This window comes from Euwallacea similis, chromosome 4 (genome assembly GCF_039881205.1).
Source record: "Euwallacea similis isolate ESF13 chromosome 4, ESF131.1, whole genome shotgun sequence".
NCBI classification, from domain to species: domain Eukaryota; kingdom Metazoa; phylum Arthropoda; class Insecta; order Coleoptera; family Curculionidae; genus Euwallacea; species Euwallacea similis.
In genome coordinates, this window is record NC_089612.1 from 3,776,867 (window position 1) to 3,804,202 (window position 27,336).

Sequence of the window (27,336 nt, forward strand, 5' to 3'; positions counted from 1 at the left end):
TATACACACGACTTCCAAAGAATACCATTGTTGAGTTGATGTTAAAGTCTTCGACGAATTGTTTACATAGCTTTTGAATAAGTTCTTCCTTATTTATGTTATTTGTCTTATTAAGCTGGTGTTTGTACTTGTTTATTATACAGTGTGGAAGTTTTGGATGGAACAGTCTATATAACTAAGATACCGAACATATGCGGCCAAAATCCCCGGACACCTCGATTTTTATTTTTTTTTGCGGCTTTTTGATGGTAAATTGGAGCATACAGGGAAGTCTAAAAATCAGGTACGACTAGTAACTTTGTTTTTTCAAATGGAAACATCTTTTATTTTATTTCATTTTGAATTCTACGCAAAATTCTAGGCGTGTTTCATGTACCATGTTCTATACCTAAACGCAACAGGTCTCGAGAAATTTACGATTGAACATTGATGACGTTGTTTATTTATAGTGTGTCCTAAAAAATTTCTGATCAAATAAGCAATGGAATTATTTGAGCGCAAATTCGCATGTTTTTTATTGTTTATTTTTATTCCGTTTCTGTTTATGCCAAGTAGTGTCTGCTTTTGTTCTATTGCAAAAATTTGCAGCATTTTGATTATTGCATTTAACCGAAAAACAGAGAATCTAAAATCTGATTATGAAAGGATGTGGAGATAAACAACGTACACAACAAGAAGTGTGTGTTTTATTTAGCAATAAATATTCAGATGATGCTCCTTTAGTGCACTCCGCAGTTTCTAAAATATTAAATAAGTTTTCTGAACTGGGACATGTTAGAGACAATTTACAGCACCGGTCTAAAGTACTCGAAGAAGTGCAATTAAACGTTTTATTGTAGCTACAAGAAAATCCGCATAATACCTCGCGAGCAGTGGCTGTTAATAATGACATCAGTCACACTTCTGTTTTGAAATATTTGAAAACTTATAAATGGCATTCATACAAATTACCACGAGTTGGTTGGTCCACGAGTTAAATGCAGATGATCCTGATCGTAGAGTTGAATTCTGTGCTAACATGATGGAGAGGTGTCATACTGATGATACGATCGTCCTTTTGTCAACCGTATTATCTTTTCTGATCAAGCTACCTTTACACTTAAAAGTACAGTCAATAGACAAAACTGTCGCTATTGGGCGCTCCAGAATCTTCATTGTATGATCGAGACCCACATTCGATTTCCAAAAAAGGTAAAAACATTATTCTTGAGCGCTGGATTGGGAGACGAGGGATAATTGAATGGCCGGCACGATCACCTGACTTCACGTCTTTAGATTACTTTCTGTGGGGTTACCTTAAGAGTAAGGTATATTTTAACCAACCAGCAACTATCGAAACCTTAAAAGAAAGGATCCGTAATGAAATAAGAACAATTACCCCAGCAATGCTTCAAAATGTCAAACAGGAGTTCATTCATCGCCTTGCTTACTGTCAAGAAGTAGGTGAGATCCAATTTGAACATTTAATTTAATTGTTGCTTGTTTTATTTCGTGCTAAATCGATCCTTTTCAGGATCGATGAAATTTTAAAATAAATCAAAAGTTTTACTTTTTGATATGTTCAATTGTAAATTTTTTGAAACCTGTTGCGTTTAAGTATAGAACATGACACATGAAGTACACTTACAATTTTGCATAGAATTCAAAAATGAAATAAAAAAATAGGTTTTTCCATTTGAAATAATAAAATTCGTAGTTGTATCTGATTTTTGAGCTACCCTGTATACATGAATTTATCATTAAAAAAACCGCAAGAAAAAATAAAAATCGACGTGTCCGAGGATTTTGGTCGCATGTTCGGTATCTTAATTATTATGAACTGTTCCATCCAAAATTTCCACACTGTATAGCCGTGAGTGGTTATCGGTGAGTGAATTTTACTATCTTCGGTTAGAATTTTTGATACTTCTTTCTATCTCTTGTTGAGGCATTTGACCCGTATATTCAAAATTTCTTCAATTGAAGTTGTAGGTCTTTTTGGACACTTCAGAGACCACGCTACGTGGTCTTCTGAACTGCAAGCAATACATCTGCTAGGAAGTGGCGACTTGCATATTGTGGTAGGATGATGGCATTTGTTGCATTTTACTGGTACTTTGTAGTCCTCTATCCGGTGGTCAAATGAGTTGCATTTCTTGCATGAAGCAAGAATAGGTGCAGATGGTTTGCTTTCGACTATTCAAAAGACACGTACCAAGAAATGGATCGTCGTGTTGTCCATTAGTTTCTCATATGTTGTGGGTTTCTCGTTGTGAGTCTCATCATTAGAGTTGGTACATTCCATTGCCTAAAGATGATTCTCCTGCAGAATCTGATCTGAACATTCTGCTTTTTTAAGTTTTTCAAGAACATGTCGTTCGTTATTTCCATGTCCACCCTTGTGGCCACTACTGAGTAGGATGGTGTTATCTGACGATGTGTTTGGTTTTGCGTTATGGATGGAGTATTAAGGGCCAGTTTGAATGATGTGGCTACTTTTTGGTTGACCAGTTGTTGGAGAGTTTCATTAGCTATAATCTTGTCGTTTGTTTTGAGAAGAAAGTTCTTTTCTTGTTCAATGATAATCTCGATTTAAGTTGAGTTCTTCTCACCTGGGAGCAAATTTCACTCCAGAAGTTGCGATGTTTGTTGCTACGGTGAATGTATGTGATAATGTTGGAATTTGTAGCTTTGTTGTTTTTGTAGTTTCTGCATTGTGTGTAATTATTTGACCTGTCCAGTGCCGGTCTCTTTGATTCTGGGGTTGGTATTGTTGATGTAGAAAGGGGCAGTCCTGGGTTTCTTGCCCCCTTTTTTTTTTAATTAGGCTTGAGGAAGCCGTCCTGGGAAACTCGGTCTGAATCGGGCCCTTGCGAGCTCCCAGGATATATTTCACTTGTTGAATTCCCCTGGTATTGATCTTTCGGCGACGACTATGTTTGCCAGTTTTTAGATTCTTGAAATCCTTTTACAGTATTTGAATGTATGTATATTTGCACTAATCACGTTCTGTCTGAACCGAGGTCGCCACACGACTCACATTTACATTTTTCTTGAAATCCGAAAATATTTTCAAAAATTACTAATTTTGATTTAGATAGGCTAAATAATGTGTAAATGAGCCTTTAGACCTTATAGTGTTTCAAGATGTATGTTCTTCAAGGTTCATAATGGTCTATTTCGGTACTGAGGACCTTCATTCAGCTTCTTTTACCTTAAATAGTTATTAGGGTTTACTAACATTATAGGTATTAGTATTGCATTATTAACAGCTTAAAATCACTTAAAATACGTTCCCTTCTCCAATTATTCAAAATTAGGGGCAATGACATTTTTAATTTCGATTGTCATTGTCAGTGCCATCAAAAATAACTTATCCGATAGAGGCATATACTAATTTATTTTAAAAAATTGCGTATTGTCTACATAATCTACCTGCTAAAAGTCAAATGATAGGGTATTTAAGGAACATTTTTAGTGTTTCTGTTATCTAGTACTATTTTTTATTTAGTACTAGAAAGATAGTTATTATTAAAATGCTGATAAATCATAATAGATGATGAGAATTAATTATCAACAATAATGCCATCTATCAAACTACCTTGACATTGTCGTTTTTAATCTATTTTGAGGTTAGAAATGTGCCGTATTTTCCACAAGAGCCCTAATTTAATGAGTTATGAGCGTCTTTCACAACGAAATCGAGATTGAAAAGTTGAGCACGACGAGGAGGAGGATATTTACCATTACCCATGTCCTTGTGGAGGCAGATTTTAGATGTCCAAGGTACCTTTTTAACTTCCTTATGATGAAAAAAATTAAAAAGTCTCAATTTTTTTTCTTCATCTTTTAATAAAATACTTAGCTTTTAACTTACTTTAAACCGGGTTAAAGATTCAGTTAGTTTGGTCGAATTTGTTTTTTTTTCTGTCTGAACTTGAATTGAAATTTACCCCGTTTAATAAAACTATATCTCTGCACAACGACTTTTCTGAAAAGGGACGACCGCTCGCAGGGGAAATCAACTATTCAAACCCGCCTCGGCCACCAGACTATGAACGAATGTTGATTTTAAATTTTCATTATTCAATTCAACAGCCCGAACTAACTCTCGTCGCTGCACGGCCAAAGTAAATGATAGAGCTATTAGCCAAGTTTCGAACTTTCTAGCTTTAGCTTTTAATTTAAAAACCGAATTTATCTTTCTGCATTTGGAAGTACTTACGGAGTTCGGGGACCAGGAGGTGGAAGAGGCGGCCGCCACGGTCTTTTCCCGGGATCTGGACTTGGATTTTTTGGGGGAGGGCCTCGAGGAAGACGGCGAAGAAACCGCTTGGTTTTGCCGCTGGGTCTGCTCCATAATTTGGTGGATGAGATCCAGCTGTTGCTTCGTCAGGCCGTCGTTGCTCCCTCCAGTGTTCTGCGTGAGAAGAAAATGAAAATCTGCCTATAGAAGTAATAATTTGAACATTTTAGATCAAGAAAGTAAGCAGATGAATTGCATGGTGTAGTTCAGGTTAATTTAATAGTGATGAATTTTCCCCTATATTAATAATGAAAATTGAGTTTGACAAGCAAGTGAGGTTAGAAGTCTAGCAAATTTCTAATAAAATTTGACTTTTGATGACTTCTTAATCTCACTCATTTTGGAATTTGGTTATCGTCAATTATTATTGTACATACAGAGGAATGGATAAGTTCCATGACGAACCGAGGCTTTCGTATAAGCCGGAATAACGTATAGTAGAATCTGCAACATGCCAAAAAATAAAATAAATAAAACCAATCACGTTCTAGCATTTTAATTTTAAACGGACGGTTTCGGGCCGTACAAAGGATAATGGCGCTATTGAAAGCAGAAATATTTCATTTTAGCAGCAATTGAAATAAATTCGGAGTTTCAATTCAAACGTCAAAAATAAATCGTAATTAGAGAATTGCGTTTCGTGATTCGTTATTATGGTTCGAGCGAAATGTATATGTCGACGATAAAAATGACGCTGCATTTGAATTTATTATTCATAATAAAATACAATAATAAATTTATTATTATTTCACTGGACCAAATTATTCTCCATGCGTGCATTGAGAGAGGAGCAATATATTGTTTTATGAACGACAGAAAAATGTGGAAAATGATGTTGGTATTCGGTCATTATTACGAGGACTAGCGGAAAAAGGCTGAACAAAAACAGGAAGTATTTTAAATGTTACAAATCGGAGACTCTTGGAGGATAATCTAACTAATGGTTCATTTTTCATGCTAAGTTTCAACAGGGAAACAAATGTTTCGTCTGGATACAACCGCGTTTATATATTACTGTAAAAACTAGTAGCGTACTTATCTATATAATAAGTATATAAATTTCGGTTTAGGTCCACAACATTATTCATGTTAATCTTTTATTTAACAACTGACAACGTTACGAAACTGCGAACGTTAGCGATTTATCATTTGTTTTTTGTTCGACGCTATTAATTCAAAACAAAAGAACGCCGTGATATGCCGCCATTTTAGACATAACGACTCGGGACTAAAACCACAGATGAGGGCGCTGCGAAGCGTGAACGACCCAATAAAACTCGAGTAAACACAAACCATGACCCCAACTATGCCAAATCAAATGTCAAAGTTCCTGTCACGTTGATTCGCATTGTTGGATCTTCAAACAAAAAAAAACAATATTGCCACGTCGAGTAAATTTTACCAGATATGCAAATTTGTTTGCTTTAGTGATTTAGTGAAAACTTAAAAAAAGGCGACTACTTTATTTATCACTTTGCTTTGTTTTCCGTGGTATTTGAGCGTTGATGTTTGAATCACCCGAATTAAATTTTTTAATATATCTTTAGATTTCTTATACCTATGGCGTCACTGCACTAAGCTCACCTTTGCAGGTTCGGTGGACAATAGTTGCTGCAACTGACTCTTCCCCTCTTTGTAGTCCTTGACGGTAGGAGATCCTGTGGGAGGGGGAGCGTACTGGATGCAGCTGCTCCCATGGGGTGAAGCCGCATCTCCGGCTGCAGCACCCTGCGCTGGGGACATCGTGGTGGAACTGCTGGAGGTGGAGGGAGTCACGTGGTGGTTCTCCGTGTGTCTCCTTAAGGACCTGGCATCGCAATAACTTTTGCCGCAACCGTCCGCCTTACATTCGTACGGTTTCTTGTTGCGGTGAGTCAACATGTGACCATTTCTAAACATAATGCAAATCTCAAATTTTTATGATTACTCAATGAAATTGCGCGCAAATAAGTATAGTTTCTGGCCAATATATTCTTAGAACAATTTACAGCCAAATTTAGAAAATATCAATGGTCGAAGGTCTGGTACACAGGTTGTCCCAGAATGAGGGGTCAACGCTTAACCACTTGGTCCTTGATCAAAAGTGTATCGATTCATGGTGATATATCTACTTATATGTATACGAAATTGTTTCCTTCTGGAAGTCCTCTTAAAATCTCACTTTTTGTTTTAAGTTTTGCAGATGGGTCGAAAACAGCTATATGGATTGCAACGAAATTTAGTGTATAATCCTTCTGCGTCTTGGGGCACATTCGACGGGGGTTATTATTCTACAACCATCAGGGTAGTGGTCAATTGCTAGAAAGTCGAATGGTAACTATATCAGAATTTTTTTATTCGTTCATGAAGACGGTCGGTTTTTTTAAAAATGAAATTCCCCGCCTGTTACGTAACTTTTTTTCTCTTATGAAATTTTGATTTAGAACCTGAATTAGACGAAAAAAATATATAATTTTTAATTTCGATTTCTGGAAAATAAGCTATAATTAATGTGATGCCGTTGTTGTGTAATTGACAAAAATATCGTCACCAGTTCAGCTCATTGTTCACTCGTTGCAATCCATATAGCCGTTTTCGACCCATCTGCAAAACTTAAAAAAAAGGTGAGATTTTAAGAGGATCTCCCGAAGGAAACAATTTAATATATAAGTATAACACCATAAATCGATATATTTTTGACTAAGGAATATGTGGTTACGCGTTGACCCCCTCATTTTGGGATACCCTGTATATGAATGAGATTGTTGAGAGCTGTAAGTAGTTTCTGTTGACGTTGTCGTTGTTGATTTTTGAATGCGGCCCTAAATCTCTTAAAATTTGTCCAATTGTGGTGTTAACTAGGTTCAATTCCCTCAGTTCGACCCAAAATGACACTGGAAACTAAAACGTTTATGAGAGGGTTGCGAAACGTAATCAAATTGAGAAAAGCGAGTATTAAATTATAACCTTAAACGACATTATAGGTCAAATTCAACGTTGTAATGACGTGTTTTCTTCGTTGTGTGTTTTACCCGTTAGAAATCGTGCGGTAAACTGCCGATGAGGGCGCTGCAAAATATAAACAAAATCAGAGGAGTGAGTAACACAATCGTAACCTTAAATGACATTATGTGGCATTTAAAGTGATTGGCATATGTCAAATTTAATGTCAAAATTACTCGCTTTTTTTACTCCACATTTTGCCCCCTAGAAGTCGCATTTCTTTTTAGAGTTCCTCCCAACAGAACACAAACTTCCTATATATTTTGCAATTTTGTGTAAATCTTGCTATATTTCAAATAATGGCACTTACAGATGATCTTGTCTTTTGAACGCTTTATTGCACACATTACAAATGTATTTCCTCTCGTCGCTGTGGGTGAGCTTGTGTTTGGCCAAAGCGGATGCGTTTCCGAATACTTTGGAGCAAACGGTGCACTGTTGAGGTCCCTGCCGATTCGGGGAAGTTGGTTTAGTTTTAGGCCTCTTTCCTTTCGGATCTGGTGACATTCTGCCGGGTTTTCCGTCATCCTTCGTCGTCGTCGAAACTGCAAAATGTAACGTAACAGTTCAATCGAATTATTCGACATTTCTGGTGCTTTCTATGAATTCTCCTCTCATAGTATTACCACCGAACATAGGATATTTTATTTTTATATAAGGGGTTATATAAGACCTTAACCAAAAGAAATCGATAAACCAAACAGAATAAAAACACAATAATAATTACAAAGATATAAATTTTTAAACAATTTATCAATTAAGAATTTGCAATAATCTATTTTTAAGTAAATGTTTATTATCCAATTTACGGTAGTTGTCGTAGTTGCTTGAACATCATTACAAAGATCGTCGACATGTCTATGTCGTATTCTCCATAAGGCCTCATAAACAAAAATCAAGGGGTGTCAGATTGAATGACCGATGAGACTATGGAATAGGATCACCACGGCATCATACAAATGCCGGTGAACTAAACGACTCAAATGATGGGGGAGGGGTGCTTGAATGCTTCAAGGATCTTATCTTGAGAGGAATCAGGTTAATTCAATATATAATTTTTTTCATGGGTCTATGATATCTCAAGGCTCTTACCTCCAGAGAAATCGGGTCGATTTCCTGGAAAATTTGATGTAAAATATGACTTCAAAGGTTTAATCTCAAAGCAATAAGGTCGATTCTTTATATGATTTCTTGGGAATATTTAAAAAAATCATTTGCAGATAATTACTCTTTCTTGATCTCAAATTTTCTGCCGATCATTTATGAAGTTGGCCAAAAAGTGGAGGCAAAATTCAATGGAGACACATAAGGAAGTTCAACATATTCATTATTTATCTGAAGGACCGCTTCGAAACTTTCTATCGTTGATTTCAACATCAACAATAATTCGCGATGACGGAAAATAAGTTGTGTTTGCCCTAACTCCGACGCTCCATTATAGCCATGGAAACGACGTCTGTCAATACCAATCGGGACCATTAAACGCAGCCTTAATTTTTGATGCATTATGCATTTTCGATGTCGGCTTTGAAATATTGCGTTCGGTCGGTTTTGATGCTTATTTTAATACTCCAGTCGAAATGACATGGGCGGGGCAAAAACGATTTAAAACGGCATTAAAGGTTTTGTTTGGTGAAAATGATAAGTCAGCTCCACATCGGCCAAATCCTGAAGTTACATCTGAGCAATGGATTAAAATGACCGGAAATGCTTTGAAACATTTCTCTGATTACTGAATCTGGTTTTTGAAGAGCGTTGGCGTAAGAATGAGCCTTATGATTGAAAACACCCCGAATTGATAAAATCTAACATACTCGAAACTCGTACAAAATATCAAGGAAAAATTTTTTTTTAACTCAAAATTATTTCATTCTTTTTTTTAATAGTGATAGAATCTGAGGCTCATTTTATGAATTTCCCCCCACTTCCATGACGATCCTTTTCAGTTTTTCAGTTCTACGTATTCGAGTCCGTTTTTTTTCAGCGTTGTAGCTTACAATAACATAACTATAGATTTGCTCCCGGTGGAGATGATTTCTGTAATTGTAGTGTAGATGAAAATCCTCGATAAAAGTTTAAAGATATGGAAAAGAATGACGAGAGACTAGAGGGAAACACTGAGCTATGACCCTGGTTTATTTGCCTAAGTGCTGCGAACACTACAGGGATATTGATAAGTATTTAAACTTTTAAATTCCCTCTTAAATTTATACAGGTAATTTTATAAGTATGTCAAGTGCTTCTTAGAACCATTCTCGGTAATTGTCTTCGTAGAGCTCAGTACGTGCATTGTGGCCATTTGTAACTCAGGTGTTCTGGTTGTAATTGTGTGTCATGTCGATCTGGTTATACTTAAAACATTTTTGAATTTTTTTAATATCAAGTGTATCCACTGCCTGTAGAAGCATTGTCTCTGCTATTATACATGGTGACTATGTTTGCAGAATTGGGCATGTATTTTTATAAAATGTGCTTCAAGTGTGAAATATTCCTGACATGGCTAAGATAAAAATATTTTAAGTCTGCCTGGCATCTGAAGCTTCAAAAATGTCTAATTTGCTCTCTTTAAATCTCTACTTCCTAAAAGTGTGACTTTTAAATCTTACTCCCAGTATATAATGTTCATTTTAGCAGTTTCTATATATACGACCATTCTCATTCACTTGAAAATCTCTGCAGATCAACTTGTCCGTTCAAGCATCCCAATTTAATAATTTGAAATTACACCCCTCTACTTGTGACACGTTTTTCTAGAGCTCTTAAATTGCACATTGTATTTACTTTTTCATCACCCTCTTTATCTTGGACACATTGTATATGTGTTATGTGTAAAAGACTTAAACTGTTTTGTATGAATTATATGAGATGACCGTTCAATTCTACATCATTCAATTACTTAAATAGTTGAAAAATCAATTAAATCAATTTTTCCCAAAGCAAACTTTGCCTCAAAGAGACACCATCTCTACCTCTGTTAATTTCCTAAAAGCTGCAACTCTGCAACGTTAAAAACAAACCAGATAAATAATATAAAACCCATTGTCCTCGCTCATAATATCACGAAGAGAAAGAAAAGGGCATTGTTACGTGCTGATCCCGTTTCAGCCTTAACAGTGACAGAACATGTATTCCCGGTAAAACAAAAAACAGAAGGAACGAAGGAGAAGAAAAATAGAGAAACGAAGTAAAAGGGGAACCGGGAGAAATCCGTTTTGGGCGACGTTTTCGACGGGTCAAATAAAAGTTTCTAATCTTCCGACTGCATCTTTTAGGAGTTTTTTCACGTACGCTTCCGACTTATTTTTATGCACACCGTAATGTCATGTGACTCCCATTTTATCTCTGGGTGGGGTTGTTAGTGTTCACGGCGTGTTAAATCATGAAATTTTATTATGCCTGGATTACTCTCTATCCGACCGGATCTTCGACCGGATCAATTCACTCCTCGATGGAACTGTCGTGGGGACTCGTAAAAATTCAGTGGAAGAAATAATAAAAACGGACTGTCCTCAAAGGATTAGAGCGGCGACGAGGAGAGACTCTAAAATTACCGAAATGTATCCAAAGGACAGGCAAAACATGGCCAAGTTTAAAGGGACAGATCGCTTGAATGACAGCGGCAAAGATAGATTACATCTCCAGATGCTCCAGAGACGGCCATTAAGGAAATGAAAATAATAATTGAATGAATTCCTTAAGGAAAAACGAGCCCTGACAAGGACCTTCGGGAGAGCAACGAGCTCCGCTTTCAAAAAGACGCTGAACGAATATTAAAAATATTTTTGCATATTTGACACAAGAGCAGAAGAAGAATCTTCTTAATATTCGGAAATTTTCAGAGTTTTCTCCTTAGAAAAAAAACTTAAATCCGCATGCAAAATTAAGCCATCCCCTTATTGAGTTATCTTTACGGCATTTATAAAAGTCGACGTAAATGGGTCAAAACAACACCCTGTTTGGAAAGTGACGCTCAGGGGGGAATTTCTAATTTTCTTAAAAGACGACTTATTTCTTACTTACCGGCGTCGCTATCATGGTGGAGTCCTAAACTGTTAGAATTGTCATTTATTAAGGCCTCTGTAGTGTTTGATAGTGTCTGAGGTGATAGCGTTAAGTCATGAGCGCTAGAGGAATCGAAGAAGTCGAAGGATGCAGTCACTGTGTCCCCACCTAAAAAAAAATTGAAATTTGGTCCACTTGTAGATTTTGATAAAGTATAGCAAAAAGACACCTTATAATCCAACTCGAGTTATTTTTTACAATTTTTCAAACGTTGTACGGTGTGATAAAACAATGATAATAGTTCGGGGTCTCACATTTATGTATGTAAAAAAATGGTGAGTACTACACTGTAAATATCATTGACGTACCATATTGGGATCGCGAAATATTCAAGAAAAATGTTGTATCTTATTAAAGCAGATGTTTCGTAAAATTACCAGGTCTTAAATAAAATTACTTTGCCGCTGAATTATGCATGAAAAAAATAGGTTGTGGGTTCCAGTTATATTTAGAAAAATTGGTAATGTTATAACTTAAAAGTCAGAGGCGTAACTCATTCGACTCAGATCGCCAAATGTGTGATTTCACTGAAACAGTTGTTTTTTAAAACTTTGAAGTAAGAAAAAAACATGCTATGTTGCTGATTTATATAAAATAATAGCTTACGATCTCCGGTATGTCTAGAAAAACTGGGAATTCTATAGTTTAAAAGTCAAATTCGAGTCTGGCCGGGATATATAAATACTAAAGAGTGATAAATATAGCGAGCAAAGTACGAAAATGTTTTTTCACATATACTTTTTCACAACAACGTTATAGTCATACCGAAGAATGTTGACTTTAACGAGAATTTTTGTACTAAGTTTTTATGTTTCATATTATTTTTTTCCATCTCTTATAACAAAACTATGAACACCATAAGTAATTGAAACTTAAGGAAATACTTTATATAAAAGTAAGATTTGAAAATCTATATGAAAACTGAATAATGGAAAATTTTCCTAAAAACCTGTAGAACTTAAAATGTGTAATAAAATACAGTCACCATACAGAGGATGCAGTGTGTTCAAATATTGATAATTTTTCGAAAAATTTCACAAAAACAGATAAATAGATTTTTTTTCATTTGAATATATTATATTAATGCTTTGAACAGTTTTTTATAATTCGTCCTTTTATTAAAAAACATTGAAACTTCATAAACGAGAAAAATCACAACCTGGGAATAGTCTTTGTCAAGTCCCCACCTTTCTTTCTATAATGAGCGTTTTTACGGCAGTTACGTCATATTGAAAGCCATCGTCAGGTTATGAGCCGTGTTGCCATATTGTTAAAAAATTTATCAGTTGCGGTTTTTTTTTTATGGAATAATCTTTGTGTAGTTTTTGCAGTAAAATACACCACGATTGTAAATTTTTCGTTTAAAAACTTTTGCACAGTCACAGTCAATTTTGATTCTTGACAGGTTACAACTATCATTCACAGATGGTTTAGGAACAAAATATGTAATCAGGGCCTGCTCGATTCAATACATAAATTTCGCACGTTACTGAGATATTTATCAATTTCTGAAAGTGAAGATATCTCTGAAAAGCTAAGAATTTCAGGAGCAGTTTTTTGGGCCAAATCTTTGGAAAAGAATATCATTGAAATTGTATTACTCTCAAACCTCATCATTCTATAAAAACGTTCGAGGCAAAATCCCTGCAAGTTATTAATTTTCACTGCAACCACAAAATCAGCCTGAAGGAAAACTCGCAATTTACATACATATTCGAAGCGGGGCCCCAATTGAAAATGGAAATACCAAGACTTCGATATTGTGTCATTCCATTTTAATGGCATTTTTCCAATATGTGTATGCGTATGTGAGTCGCGTTCTCAATCAGGCAAATTGCTGTCATTATTCGAAATGGGCCCCTTTTTGAAAGGGGCCCTAAGTGGCCGTCCGCTTGCATACATACGGCAATTTGCTCTAGTGAAAATTTATATGGAATAGGATATTAGAAGGGCTGTAATTAGGGCCGTCCCAAGTAGTGTCCGCTAAACTATTGAAATTTCGCTCACGTTCGGGGTTAAACCGACTTTATCCAAAAGCGTTTTAACTGTAATGAAACCTTTATATTCCGGGGTTGCGGATTATCAGTCGGATTTCGTCGGACATGTCCGGAATCGGCCATTATTAATTTATTAAGCTTCGTTCCGCGGCAGCCAATTAAAAGCTGAAATGTGGCACGTTCGAAACTAGCGCACTTAAAAGCAAAACGCTCATTACTCGACCAGTAATTAAAACTGCGAGGGAGATAAACGTTTCAGCGGGTAGAATGAGGGGGCGATTCCCCGCAAAATAAAACCTCGCTGCTTTATTCGGTGCAAAATTAAAAATATGCAAAATAGAGGGCCGCTTATGAGTATATGGCGTGGCATTAAATATTTCAGGAAGTTACCTGACAACTTCGACATTTTGAAAGCGATAATAACGGGAGGGAGAATATAGCGAATTTATTTTAAAGTTTAATAAAGTTTCGGGTGGCCTGGAAAAGTAAGATCACTCCGACTCAATCTGTTTACCAATTGGCCACAAAAACTTATTTCATCGAGTTTTACCACGAGTATAAGTTAAAACAGGAATAATGCAAATTTTATTATAGCGAAGAGAGAAGCTTCAGTGTCAGCGACGTCAGATTTATGACATTAATAAATGTTCCTTTTTTTAAAATTTATCTTTTAATTAAGAAACATTGACACTCGCCATAAACAACGAAAACGACAACCTTGCAATAGTCTTTGTCAGGTCCTAATTTTTCCACAATGAGCGTTTTATATGGCAGTTATGTCATGTCGGAAATGTCGTTGTCAAATGGGCTATGTTGCCAAATAAAAAAATCGTCCCCAATATTTGGTAAATCGGAATGGAGCTAAAAGGTTACCTTATTGAAAGAGGTATTTGTTTTCTTTTAGCACTAATCCATGGCATTTGCCATTTGGTAAACTCATTTAGAAGGTTGGTGCCTTGAAATATCATACATTTTTCGAAAAATTCCAAAATTTAAATCGATTTTATTCCATAATTTATCGTATAAATGATATAACTATTGAAAATGTGTTTACCAACCTGCATAGGGTAACTTGATACGCTTTATTTTTTATCAATCAATCAATCAATCAATTAAGCAAATTTAAAAGTAAAAAGATCAGTCAGTTTTGGCGTGTTCCGAGCCACGATTTTGAATAAAGTGCACCGGCCTAATTCCAATAAAAGCCCTAAAATGAAATTTAACGATCCCTCGCTTTCTCGTAGTTTCACTTCCGTCGGATCTACTCTCTACTTTTGTTGCTGATTACCTGCTTAGAAAACTTTGCTTCGCTCTCAGCGAGCACTGAAAGCAACTTTTACGAACTTTGACGTGACATACCTTTAAAAGGTATTTGCTGCTGTTCTAAATACAACCTTATTAATACCTGCCATGTCACATTTATAACTTGAGTGCACGACAAGTCTAAATCCTTCGTAATTAGTTGCTCAAAATGGCCGACGAAGAGGCGGATGCGAAAGATGATGGCACCATTACGTTTACTATAACCAAAGTGCACGTGAGACCTGGAAAGCCTTTTAACACAGAAACTACTGTCACGACCAACTGGACCAATTGCCTGACCAACTTGCCAGTCATTCCGGAGAAGCCAAGCAAGTATATCCCAATGCCCTGTACCTTCAGACTTCCAAGAGCTTCCAAGTTTACGCAAGTCAAAAATGTGATGACGAGATGCCCTCCGTTTCATCTTTTGGTAGACCACACCATCGCTGTAATTTGGATGATTTTCTCCCCTGAACAGTACAAATCACCTTTGGGAATTGCCCAACTCCACTGGGCTTTACATTTCCTGAAGACCATCTACTTGCGCAACGGTGATCGCCCCAAAGATGTGGAATTGTGCATTGACAATATCGAGGAGATGCTGATGGAGCAATACGCGATGCTGAATTTAGAACTTGGCAAGATCGACAAGATCAACGAGAGTTCCCACTGTGCAGATAAGGTTTGCGGCTCCAACAATGTGAGTACTCAGAAATTCTCGTTCTCCGTGAATTATGAAAAATTGGTGGCGAAACTTGGAGAGTTTGAGATGGAGGAAGAGTCTTCGCTTACTTTTCAAGAGGCGCAACTAGAACTGGACAACTTGAAGAACGCTGCTGGGGTGAAATCGCTCGAAAAATTGGATTTGGTTTCTAGGAAGAAGGCGACTGACTTGCTGAATGTGTGGTACAATAAACAAAAGAGTAAAATCAACGAGGAAATGAGGAAACTGAAGTCCATCCAGGACCAAATCAATAGTCTCTACGAGGGGAGTTTGGACGTGGCTGAAATAGAGCTGCAGCTTCTCGATGATGATTAACTTTGCAGAATAAAAGTTACCCCTTATATAATTTTTCTTTGTAATTCAGTACAACACGTGAGCTCCGCCTCTACCACTTAACCGAGATATTATAATTTAGTTACCAGACATTGCCTCTCGATCGTGTTTGCGAGGCGCTAATCTCGTAGAAGGAACAATGTATCCATCCTAAACAAACAGGCTTTCTCTCGTGTTTAAACTCCAGGTGTAGAGGACTAATCCGATTTTAGATCGAAGTCGTGTGTAGGTTTTGCATATACTTAAAAAGCTCTTGAGAATTTTTCCCCTTTCCCCTTAAATTTGTCTTCTTATTTCATGAAAGAGGAAAAGGGCTTCGCCTTGAATTCCCCCTTTCGTATGTGTATATAATCTCCGCGGCATGGCAGCTCTAATTTCGTCAAAATAACGGGCCTATTCTCCGGAGTCTTACTCAAACCGCAGACATCTGGATACAATGGGCATAAAGTTTCTCCAGAGTGCGTAAAGTAGGGGCGTATGTTGGGGCCGCGAGACCATAAAATGGAAAACTCGGTGCCGCCGCAGTAAATTTTATGCCAGAAGGGGGGGGAAGTGCTTCATAAACCATATTCACAGTGTGACGTAGTAAAATTTTTAGGATTGCCAGAATACCAGTAGAAGTTCATATCTTTATTTTTAAATTTCATTTTCTGTCTTGGTAGAATTTGTGTGTGTTTAGCTCCTTTTTACGTGTTCGAGGTTGACTCTTTATTCAGGTATAGGTTACCAAGTGTTATCTGTGTTTACCGAACAAGATGCCACGCATTGGTTTTTTTTTCGAGCATAGTCCCAGAAGTACTCGACCTGACATATAGATGGCGATTTTTTGTTAAAAATTTGCCGATATTACAAAGACCTAACCTTAAAAAGCTTATGTCTAAAGCTTGATGGTGCTACGTTGGTTTGTGTTTCTTTTAGACCCGTTTTTAGTGAACGCTTTTAGAGATTTTGTGAACATGGAAAAAATTGGTCATGGATACGTGATTCAATACTTTCGTTTGAAAGGTCTTAGTCCACCCAATATCAAAGCGGACTTAGATTCTATTCTGGGGGAATCTGATCCTTCGTTAACAACTGTAAAACATTGGCAGAGCGGCAGAGGCAGAATTTACACGCGTTCGTACGGGCTGTCAGGACGAATTTCATAGTGGTCGACCCAATGAGGTGACCATTGCAGAAATTGTGGTGAAAATCCACAAAACTGTATTGGAAGATCGTCGGCTAAAATTGTGCGAGTTAGCAGACATGTTAGGCATTTCAAAAAGTGCCATACATCGCATTTTGACCGAACAACTGGACACGAGAAAGCTGTGCGCAAGATGGGTGCCGCATTACTCACAATTCAACAAAAATAACGTCGTGAGGATGTTTCAAGGGAGTATTTGGCAAACCTTCGCAGCAATAAAGCCGAGTTTTTGCGTTGATTCATAACTACGGATGAAACATAGGTCCATCATTTTACACCTGAGACGAAAGAGGAGTCGAAACAATGGACTGAAAAGGGAGAATCGTTTCCAAAGAAGGCGAGAATCATTTCCTCTGCATGAAAGGTGATGGTGTCATTTTTGGGATGCACGTAGGATAATTTTTATTGACTATCTTCCTAAAGGAAAAACGATAAACGAAGAATATTATACAGCTTTATTGTAGCGTTGAGTGAAGAAATTAGGAAAAAGCAGCCGCATTTGGCGAAAAAGAAAACCTTGTTTCATCAAGACAACACATTAGTCCACACTTCTGTCATCGCAATGGCCAAAATTAATCAACTGGGTTTCCAACTTTTTCCCCATTCACACTATTCGCCAGATTTAGCCCCCTCAGATTATTTTCTATTTCTAAATTTTAAAAAATGGCTAAGTGGAAAGAGATTTTAAAATAATGAAGAGGTGGTGCCTGAGGTTGATACTTATTTTGAAATATTCTAAGCTTCTGACTAGAAACAGGGTATAGAAGCCATACAACATCGCTGGGAAAAGTGTGTCAATCTCAAAAAAGACTATGTTGAAAAATAATGTAATGTTTTCCAAATCTTTGTTTTCTTTAAGTATTAGGTTGGGTACATCTGGGACCATCCTCGTAAGTAAAGTAGAGGATGCATATACAGGGTACAGATATAGATAACGCGTTGTGACTAGTTGGGCATATACAATAAATGTGGCTTACTTATTAAATTTGTTATTATACACTAATAGAAATTATTAATACATTATATTACTTAACTTTTTTACTTAATAATAATAATAATAGTTAAAGGAACAATTGAATACCCTCTCGAAGGAAAAACAATATTTTGGGCTCCTTGTCATGCTTTTTCAGAGTTGCTAAATCATTATTAGTTCCCCACAAGAGTCGTTCTTTCATAAAGAAGGCTGTATAAATAAAACAATAACGCCTTAGTCATGACATCTCCGTGCTTCCTCCCGTGCCGTTTGCAAAAGTTATGAAATTTACAGAAAAATTTGGTAAAATTTTTGAAAATTTTATATTGTACTAATATTTAATTTACCATGAACGTAAGGAGTGTCTGTTCAAGACTTTGCCAGGCTGAAAATAGGTAAAAATCTTGCTTTTAAAATTCGACTTGATTTGACAATTCCGGGAATAATGTATCGTATACGTATCCAGACGCATTGAAGTTAGACCAAGCATAAAATACAAAGTTATGTTTTTCAAATTTAAATATTAAACAAATTATAATAACTAGAGAAACAAAACCTATCATAATTTATTTTGTTACTAGTACCACTAAGGCTAATTTTGAAACAATATATACTATTATTTTGAAGTATAAAAAATAAAAGAATTCAATTTATTCTAGTGCATTTAACTTGGATCATATTTTAATTGAAACTAAATTATTCTCTACCACTGAGTGCAACCTTCTTTTTGTTTTGAAACTGCATTAATGCGACGTGGCATAGTTTGTAAAAGATGTTGGCAATACTCTGGTGTAAAACTGTTTTATATTTCCATTAATTTTGTTTTTAATTCTGACAAAGACCGACATGAGCAGTTTGTAAGGCTTTATTCATGTTGTGCCAAAGTGTTTCAATTGGGGACAGATCTGGACTGCTAGAAGGCCATTTTAGCATAAGTATATTGTGGTTTTGAAACAAAATTTTAATAATTCTAGCTGTATGGCACGGAGCACCATCTTGTTGCAGTTTAAAATCTTCTGATCTTTATAGCCGTTCAACTGCTAGCAACAATTTGCGCTCGAAAATGCTTTGGTACTTGTTAGCATTTACTATACCATCAATGAAGCAAAGACGCCCAACTCCTTGAAATGACATACAACCCCAGATCATCACTAATGCGGCAAACTTAACTTTTTTCCTGAGATAATCCTTGAGGTATTTCTCTCCAGGTTGCGGAATAATTTTACTCCGTGAATTATCCATATTTAATTCAAACTTTAATGCATCACTTCATATGATCTAATTCCACGGATTTTCATTTCAGTTTATTCGATTTTTAACACAAAGCGATCTTCTTTTAATTTATTTTTGAGTTAATAATGGTTTTTGTTTCGTCTTTAAAAACATAAGCATTGATTTAAGTAACAAATAACGTTGTGTGTGTTAAAGTAACATTTACCTTGTAAAAACCATATCCCAATTTTATTTACATGACGTAAGCAAACATCTTTAGATATGGTTGTTTTGATAGCTTCGGACCATTTTGAAGTTAATTCCCTTGACGAAGTACACCTGTTTTTTTTTATAATACACGATAAAGCGCGATGATCTCTCTCAGTAATTTTTGTAATTCATCCTTTTCTCAACTTCCTTTTCGCATTGGCGTTTTTTTTCAATTTAATAATTTTTCGCATTGAACTTTGAGGCACATGTGGTATCCAGAAATTCCAATTTTATGGCCGAAACGATCGCTTGTCGCAAATTTTGTGAAATGGACTCACTACGTATCATTTTTACATAAAAATAATTTTATATTTGGGTTAAACGTTTACAATCATTGTTTGTTTAAAAACTTATTCTGTAGAAAAATATTTTCAAGTAAAAAATTGTTTGGATCAAAATACAGTGTTTATCTCTAAACTCCCACTTTCGGTCCAAGTTAAATGTACCATAATAAATTTTATGTTTTTATTTTTCATTTTTCAAAATATGTAGTTGTATATTTTTTCAAAATTAGTTTTAATGCGTTAACAAATAATAACGAAATAAATTGTGTTAGTTTTTGTTTTCCTATTTATTGTAATTTGTTTAATATTTAAATGTAAAAAACTTTAACTTTGTATTTTATGCTTGGTTCAACTTCAATGTATCTAGCCTTGTATGTTTGGGTCGCTGAAGACGCACGATGACTGGAAAGTAAACCCTGATAGAGACTCAAATTGAATCTGAGGGAAACTTGACTTGTCAAGTTGTACGTGGCACAAAGGACTAATTTCTATCCAATCCCAGTAACTTGCAGAACTTTCTTGCATCTCTAATCCCGAATCTTCTTAAACGTCGAGATAAAATCGCGAAATTCGGAATTTGGAGCAAGCTTGCTTTAAAAAATCTCAGTAAATTCCTAGAGTTTCTTGTATTTTTAATCCCAAAGTTGGAAGTCTCTCACCTTCGCAATTGTAAAGAAACTAACTTCCCTCATGATCATAGCCTGGTGCATGCAAATTGACATTATCCGCAAAGGTTGCAAAAGTAATCTTTAAAAAAGTTATTTCTAAAAAATCTCAGTTTTGTAATTTGTTTAAGCCCTAAAACTTTCCCAAGACTACTTTGAATTTGAACTAACCTGACAAATTCTTCGACACTTTTAATGTGCCATTTGCAAAAATTAATATGAGGAGATTTATTTATTTTACATATTTTTTCTTCTATACTTATTGGAAATAACGCCTCACAAACCAGTAAGTTAAAATTAATTGAAAATGATACTAAATTTTACTAGAGGCTTGAACGTACATCCCTGACAACGTTTCTGTGACAGAGTTGTCACCGTCTTCAGGTAAAAAAAGTAGAAAAAACTAGAAACGGAAAATTAACGGTAAATTAAAATGTATGAGAGGTGAATATTTAAAATGTGTGAAACATTCGAAAATTCCCCTGATTAATCGCCGCGAAATAACAATTTTTTCAACATGAATTATGTTATATTTTCAAAAGGTTGATTTGAGGTAAGTGGTTGCTGTTTGATTATAACACCTAACTCAACCTGTCTTTTTTTTAATTTCATTTTTGATATTAGTTACTTTATGTCGTATTTATTAGCGTTTAGTTTTTTTGTGTGTTGCATAAGATGTTGAACAATTTGTACAAGAAATCTTATTTTTCATTTTTGGTACATCCAAAGACGAGCGACAAAACCTCAGTCAGAAATCGATATGTAGCTAATTTTTAAAGTTTCCCTTCTCATCTGAGTTGGTAGAAATTAGTTCCTGTTTAAGCGAATTTATTAATTCGAAAGTAGCCAGATTAGATTTATTCTCTGGTAATTCCATTACAGCGACTTTATCGAACTGGGACGAAGGGACGAAATCGTTGAAACTCGCTGGAATATTTCTTCATTACGACCCCGAATTGAAAACAAACTGAAAATTATATTAAGGGCCGTTTGTTCGAAAAGAGGCGAACTTTTTATGATCGCAATTTGAAATTGAATCTCACTTTCGCCACGTTTCTTTCAAAATTTCCATCGATCTGGTCATAGAATGATTATTAGTTTGCGCTAGGAGCAAATTTACTAGTACGGTACTTGCCGCTACGTTCTAATACCAAAAACACGATCGCGAAAGGGCGATCCGACCTTAATTTTGCTTTATATATACAGTTTCGTAATTTCGTTTTTCTATATTTGACTTGGAAATCACCCACGATGACAATGGCAGAAGGGGCACAAATTATGTTAACAGGGTAGCAAAAATCAACTGCTTTCCGGCGAAATCGAATTAACCGGCCCTTTTCTTATACAACTTCGGCTCTTGAGAGAAGAGAAAATGAAATTTCTTTAATTCTCGTATATTTTTCGTGGATATTACGCCTTGGATATCGGATTCTTGAGCAATGTGGAATTCCAACTTTATGGTAATAATCGATTTTAGCAATACGTTTTCTGTATATGAAAGACCGAGGCCGAGAAGAACCAAAACCTGAATTAAGAACAGCCCGGAAAGTGCTAATCATGGATCATTTTTTAATACAAAACCAGAAGGAACTTCGAGAATTTATTGCATGACGTTGGAGCAAAAGTTGGGCAACGCGTGTTGAGATAATATTACGGGGAAAAGAAAGGAAAACTAACTGTCGGTATTATTTATGGGCGCTTTTCATTTTTGTAATGTAGGTGCAGCGTATGAGGAAGAAAGTTGAGGAAATTTATAGCTTCAGTGTTTTTGGTGGAGTTGCACGACGGAAACTTGTGGAATTAAAGCGAAACTGTTGGTAATTGAGCTGAGAACGATAAAAATTAATAACAAAATATTTCTTAGTAGTTGAGCGTAAAAATACATAGAAACCTGTTAAAACGAGCATCAATTTTCGGGAATTGGTGCTAAACTTTCTACATAAATCTTATCCCTATCGTTGCATCACAGTCGCCTTCGGGTTGTTAAAGTTAATGTGACTTTGCAACTGGCGCCCATATTTCAGTTCATTTCTCATCCATCTCGGCCACCAACTAGTTTTCCATGGGAAATGGACCAATACGTCTAATTGCGGCTCACCTTTTCCCTCAAACTTCCGTTAATTACTAATTTCCAACAAGTATATTAATCACGTAAATATTGGAAAACGTCAATTATATTCGATAATGGAAATATGCAATCCAATCATCCCTATTACCTGATGCCCAGACAACTGGAATTATTATTGTTATTTGTGAATGTGAATGTTGGTCGTTTTTAATAACGCCGAAAATTGAATTACAAATTTAATTAAATTTTAACACATTTTATGGCCGAAGTTGCATAATCATTTGTTGGATTGCGCATTTGTTACCGTTAAATTTAATTTTTAACTGAACGACTTTTTGAGGTCGAAACAACGAAAAGAGTGGAGGGTTTAAAACAAGGGCCCCGCCTCGGTCTCATAAAAGGATTATATTTCAAATGCATTAACGTTGAAAAGGAACACACTGGAAAAGTTCGTGCATTCTTTATACTTTTAAATGGAAGTTCGAGGGATTATGTCAAATATTAAGGAGACTCGCTAGGTCGGAAAGAGGTTTTTAAAAGTTTCAAATCCGTTATAAGTCGGATTGATATTTATGCAGTTATAAGAACTTAAAGCGAAAAACAAAAGAAATAGAAAAATGTACCTATATAAGTTTCCTTTTATTTCTCCCATAAAAGGGACTATAAAAAAGGCACTGAGTTTGAGTTACATCGAACTTTTATATGTTTTCACTTTTATTGGGTGTGGTCCAGTCGAGAATGGACAAGGTTCTATGTTGTTTCGTGGCACACATATTCTCTTTTCTTTCTCAGGTGTGCGGCGCAATTTTGGCCGCTACTGGAGCGGACTTGGTAATTTTAAATTCAGGCATATCAAGTTCATCCGGTTTGCCCTAAGGTCTGCGTGTTTTAATTTAAAAAGTGGAATGACGTTGAAGTCGCGTGGTATAATTAGTCCTGCAACTCATGATGTGAAAAAAATCAAGAAAATCGTGCCAAGAAAAAAATATCAACTGAGCTCATTCAGTGTTTAGCTCCGTTTCAGAACCATGCCTGGAAACCATTTCCTTAAATTTGAAGAATATAATGTTTCAGAGAAATGGCGTCAAAATGATATATCAACATACAATAATTAATTGTTAGCAATCAGAAGGAAAATACATTACATTGACGTCATTCCCAAGGAACATTCTGGTATTGAAAGTTGCAATTTTTCTCTCTTAAAACGCTGTTTCCATTTATCCCAAACTAGGGGGCCGATTTCCGCAAGTAGCAGGGGTGAGCTTTTAATCCAAGCAAACGAGTGGATAAAAAATAAAAAATAAATCCAAACTCCCAACTGTAAGGGAAGTGGAGAAAATAAAACATTTTGGTTATTTTTTTACCTACGTATACCAATATTTTTGCCTTCACTCTAATGGTTGAATATTCAACAAAAATCCTGGTAATTAGAGTGAAATATTAATAAAACTTTCCGAACGCAGGAAAATATCTGGTGCAAAATTTGTTACAATTTTTAATTTTGTTGTGTTGGAAATGTTCGAAAACACTAATTAAGGCCGGACGGCGACCGAGCAACTTTTAAGGCGGACTCGTTTTGTTGCTTTAAAGCGAAATTAAAAGTATGCAAAATGCTCGTTTACGTTTGCATTGAGCGAAATTAAACATTTGCCTAAATTAAGACTATAATAAAAAAATGTCGTAAATGTAAATTGTGACAATCGGAGTTCTACGCGTGCGGGCTGTGGAAGTTCAAAGGGGCCGATTCATACATACCTTTATTCTCGAATAATTCCCAATTTTCTCGAGCGGTTTGTTTGTTCATTCAGCAATAAATCAACATGCATCACGACCGGTAACTTCGAGAATAGTGGTATAGCAGGAGACAACTGATAGTTCAGTTCATACTAACCTTCTCGGAGTCGTTACAAATAAAATAATTGTACTTCAGCGATTTTACTACTTTGTTAGTTTTTTCATCTTCTTGGAGTGGAACACTCTCAAAAAAGTTACGCAGTAGATGAAACCGATTCGATTAAGTCTCGACGACAAATCAAAAAGAAATTGCCAAGTTTGGAAATGTTGGGGCTCTAAATCATAGATCGGGCGTTTAAATTTTTGGGGCGAGCGAGCAAAAATTCAAATCGGGGTCGGTAAATTTCCGTCAGCTTTACGGGGCACTTCCACTACTCGCCGACCTATTCCATTTTTAATAGAGAGACGCATTCAAACATGAAATCCGGCTGTGCATGTCTGCTTTGATCAGAACAGTAAAACAGCTCCTAAAAATGATGCGATCCGCGAAGCAAGTTGAACTTGTTTAAATTCCGGAAACCCCGCCATTTCTTATCCGGGCAACATCTGGTTATTACAAATTGCAAAGTGGGGCGCGCGGTTAATACGAATGAGACTGACGGGAATCTGCAGCCGAACGTGCGAGAGGGCCCTCGGAGGCCACTCCGTCATCGCCGGACTGTGTCCACTACGAATTGGTCTTCTCATACATCATCGTCCACCCATGATCCGCACAATATTACTTTTCGAAGATCGATCGTCCATAATTTACAACACTTCTATTTTTGGTAATTAAGTGGAATTTTAGGGTTCACTTATGCGGATTTTGAGGTCTCACCTGGTGCGAAATGATAAATTTATTCTCATATATTCTTTATATTTAACTTCTAGATAATTCTAAAAAAAATAGAGAAATATACAAAATTTCCCTAGGAGTCTCAAAGAATCTTCGCAGATATCGAAAAAATTGTCAAAAAAAAATCGAAAAGTCAAAAATGAATTTTCAGTTTACTTTAGGTTACTGATAATATATCTTTCGCCTCTCTCTTTTTTCTGTACTTGCATTATATTTTTTGAAACCGGTAATTCCCCGGAGATTCAAGCTTATATGCACGTTTTAGTTGCACTTGCTATAAAATTGATTATTTACGAGTTCCGCAAATGCAGACAACAGTGAGTTATAGGAACCTCTTAAAACACTTGCCAGTTAAATTTTGAAAAATACTCCCTCCCCGACAATATGTTTATCCTAATGCAACCGTCGCAGTGTACAAAATAACCGCTCGGTTAGAATATTAAAATTTATACCACCTGCTGAAATATTGTTCCTTCTAGGTTGAAATAGATATACATAAATCGCACCGCTCGACAGAACCCCAGTGGACCACGATTTCCTTTGTGTCAAAAATTTTATGGAGTTTTTCGACCCCTAACCGTTGTCTTTCGAGATATTTATGGTGATCGTAAATGTATTGGTGTTGCGACTACTAAAAAAATTCAAAACTTCTTGATATATTAGGTGTACAACTTTGCTTCCGCCGTTTTTTTTCCGAATTTCGCGATTTTATTGTAAAAAACTAATTATACCTTTAGGATCCAAAGTATTGTCCATCGCTGGCCACTACTTTCTCCCATCTTTCGGGCAGCATACGAATCCCGTGTTGAAAAAATTGGACATCTTTTGAAGCGATCCACGATTCTATCCAATTTCTTACTTCTTCATAAGACCGGAAGTGTTGGTCAGCTAGCCCATGTGCCATGGATCGAAACAAGTGATAATCAGAAGGAGCTAGGTCAGGAGAATATGGCGGGTGGGGTAGGACTTCCCATTTCAATGTTTCCAAGTATTTCTTGACCACTTGCGCAACATGGGGTCGAGCATTATCGTGCTGCAAAATCACTTTATCATGTCTCTCGTTGTATTGCAGCCGTTTCTTTTTCAATGCTCGGCTCAAACGCATTAATTGGGTTCGATAAAGAGCACCTGTGATTGTTTCAGTTGGTTGTAACAGCTCATAATATATTACGCCGAGTTGATCCCACCAAATACAGAGCATGATTTTGGAACCATGAATAGACGGTTTGGCCGTCGACGTGGAAGCATGGCCGGGATATCCCCAAGTCTTTTTGCGTTTGGGATTATCGTAATGAACCCATTTCTCGTCCCCAGTCACAATACGATGCAGAAATCCCTTCCGTCTTTGCCTTGCAAGCAACTGTTCACAAGCGAACAGACGCCTGTCAATATCTCTTGGTTTCAACTCGTACGGCACCCAATATCCTTGCTTCTGAATCATTCCCATGTCTTTGAGGCGTTTTGAGATTGTTTGTTGAGTCACTCCCAATGATTGTGCCAATTCTTGTTGACTTTGACACGAGTCTTCGTCAAGTAATGCTTCCAAGTTCGCATCTTGGAAAACCTTCTTTCTTCCACTGCTATGTTGGTCTTCGACGTGAAAATCACCGTTCTTGAAGCGCTGAAACCACTCACGACATGTCCTTTCACTAATAGTGGCTTCCCCATAAGTATCTGAGAGCATTCGATGAGCCTCAGCAGCAGATTTCTTCATATTGAAGCAGAAAAGTAAAACCTCCCGCAAATGACGAGAATTTGGCTCGTACACTGACATTTTCAATTGCGAATAACTTTATGATGAAGACACAAATAGACTAATATTTTTATGAGGTTATGTTAACAGGTGCCCAAGGCTCCTGCATGCCCACATGGGGTTATTTATTTCGATCATTACTTACCGCTACATACATCTATTCAAAAACGGCGGAAGCAAAGTTGTACACCTAATATTTATGTCCATCAGAGAAGCAAAATTACCAGGTCCTTGCTCGGCGGGTGCGATTAACAAACTTCATAAACACGAAATTGCCGACGTAAACTTTTTCATTTTTAGTAGGCAAAGCCCCAGAACCGGAGGTTTTATCAGAAAATTCAAATTAAAACCAGGGAACGATGGCCCGGGTCTCACCTCGGGTCGCGATGGGCGGTCCCGCGAGCTAGAGAAAGACGAGACGACATAATAAAGCCCCGAAGCCCCCGAAATTTAATAACTGTAACAACTTTAATTTATCTTGTCTCGTGCCAGAGACTTATATGGAAAGAAAAGCAATTTCTATGACGTACTGCCGACTCAAACACCCATTCAGCCGGTGCTTTTGCTCCAAAAATGGAAGTTCGTGATTTAGCGACGAAGACGCTTAACCC

At 36.4% G+C, this 27,336-nt stretch overlaps 2 protein-coding genes across 5 annotated transcripts in view; one reads left to right on the plus strand and one right to left on the minus strand.

The window, feature by feature from the left end:
• LOC136408563 (zinc finger protein 541) overlaps window positions 1-27,336 on the minus strand; it is a 183,230-nt gene that overhangs the window by 24,791 nt on the left and 131,103 nt on the right. For all 4 annotated transcript variants that reach the window (XM_066389623.1, XM_066389622.1, XM_066389621.1 and 1 more), the window contains exons 5-8: window positions 11,288-11,437; window positions 7,578-7,812; window positions 5,870-6,176; window positions 4,205-4,399 (exon numbers count right to left, since the gene is read on the minus strand). In XM_066389623.1, coding sequence (XP_066245720.1) covers window positions 4,205-4,399; window positions 5,870-6,176; window positions 7,578-7,812; window positions 11,288-11,437 — 887 coding nt within the window. The remainder of the gene's footprint in view (window positions 1-4,204; window positions 4,400-5,869; window positions 6,177-7,577; window positions 7,813-11,287; window positions 11,438-27,336) is intronic.
• On the plus strand, window positions 14,745-15,667 carry LOC136408698 (uncharacterized). Its single transcript, XM_066389823.1, has one exon. The coding sequence runs from the start codon at window positions 14,798-14,800 to the stop codon at window positions 15,665-15,667; it is 870 nt and encodes a 289-aa protein (XP_066245920.1). The 5' UTR covers window positions 14,745-14,797.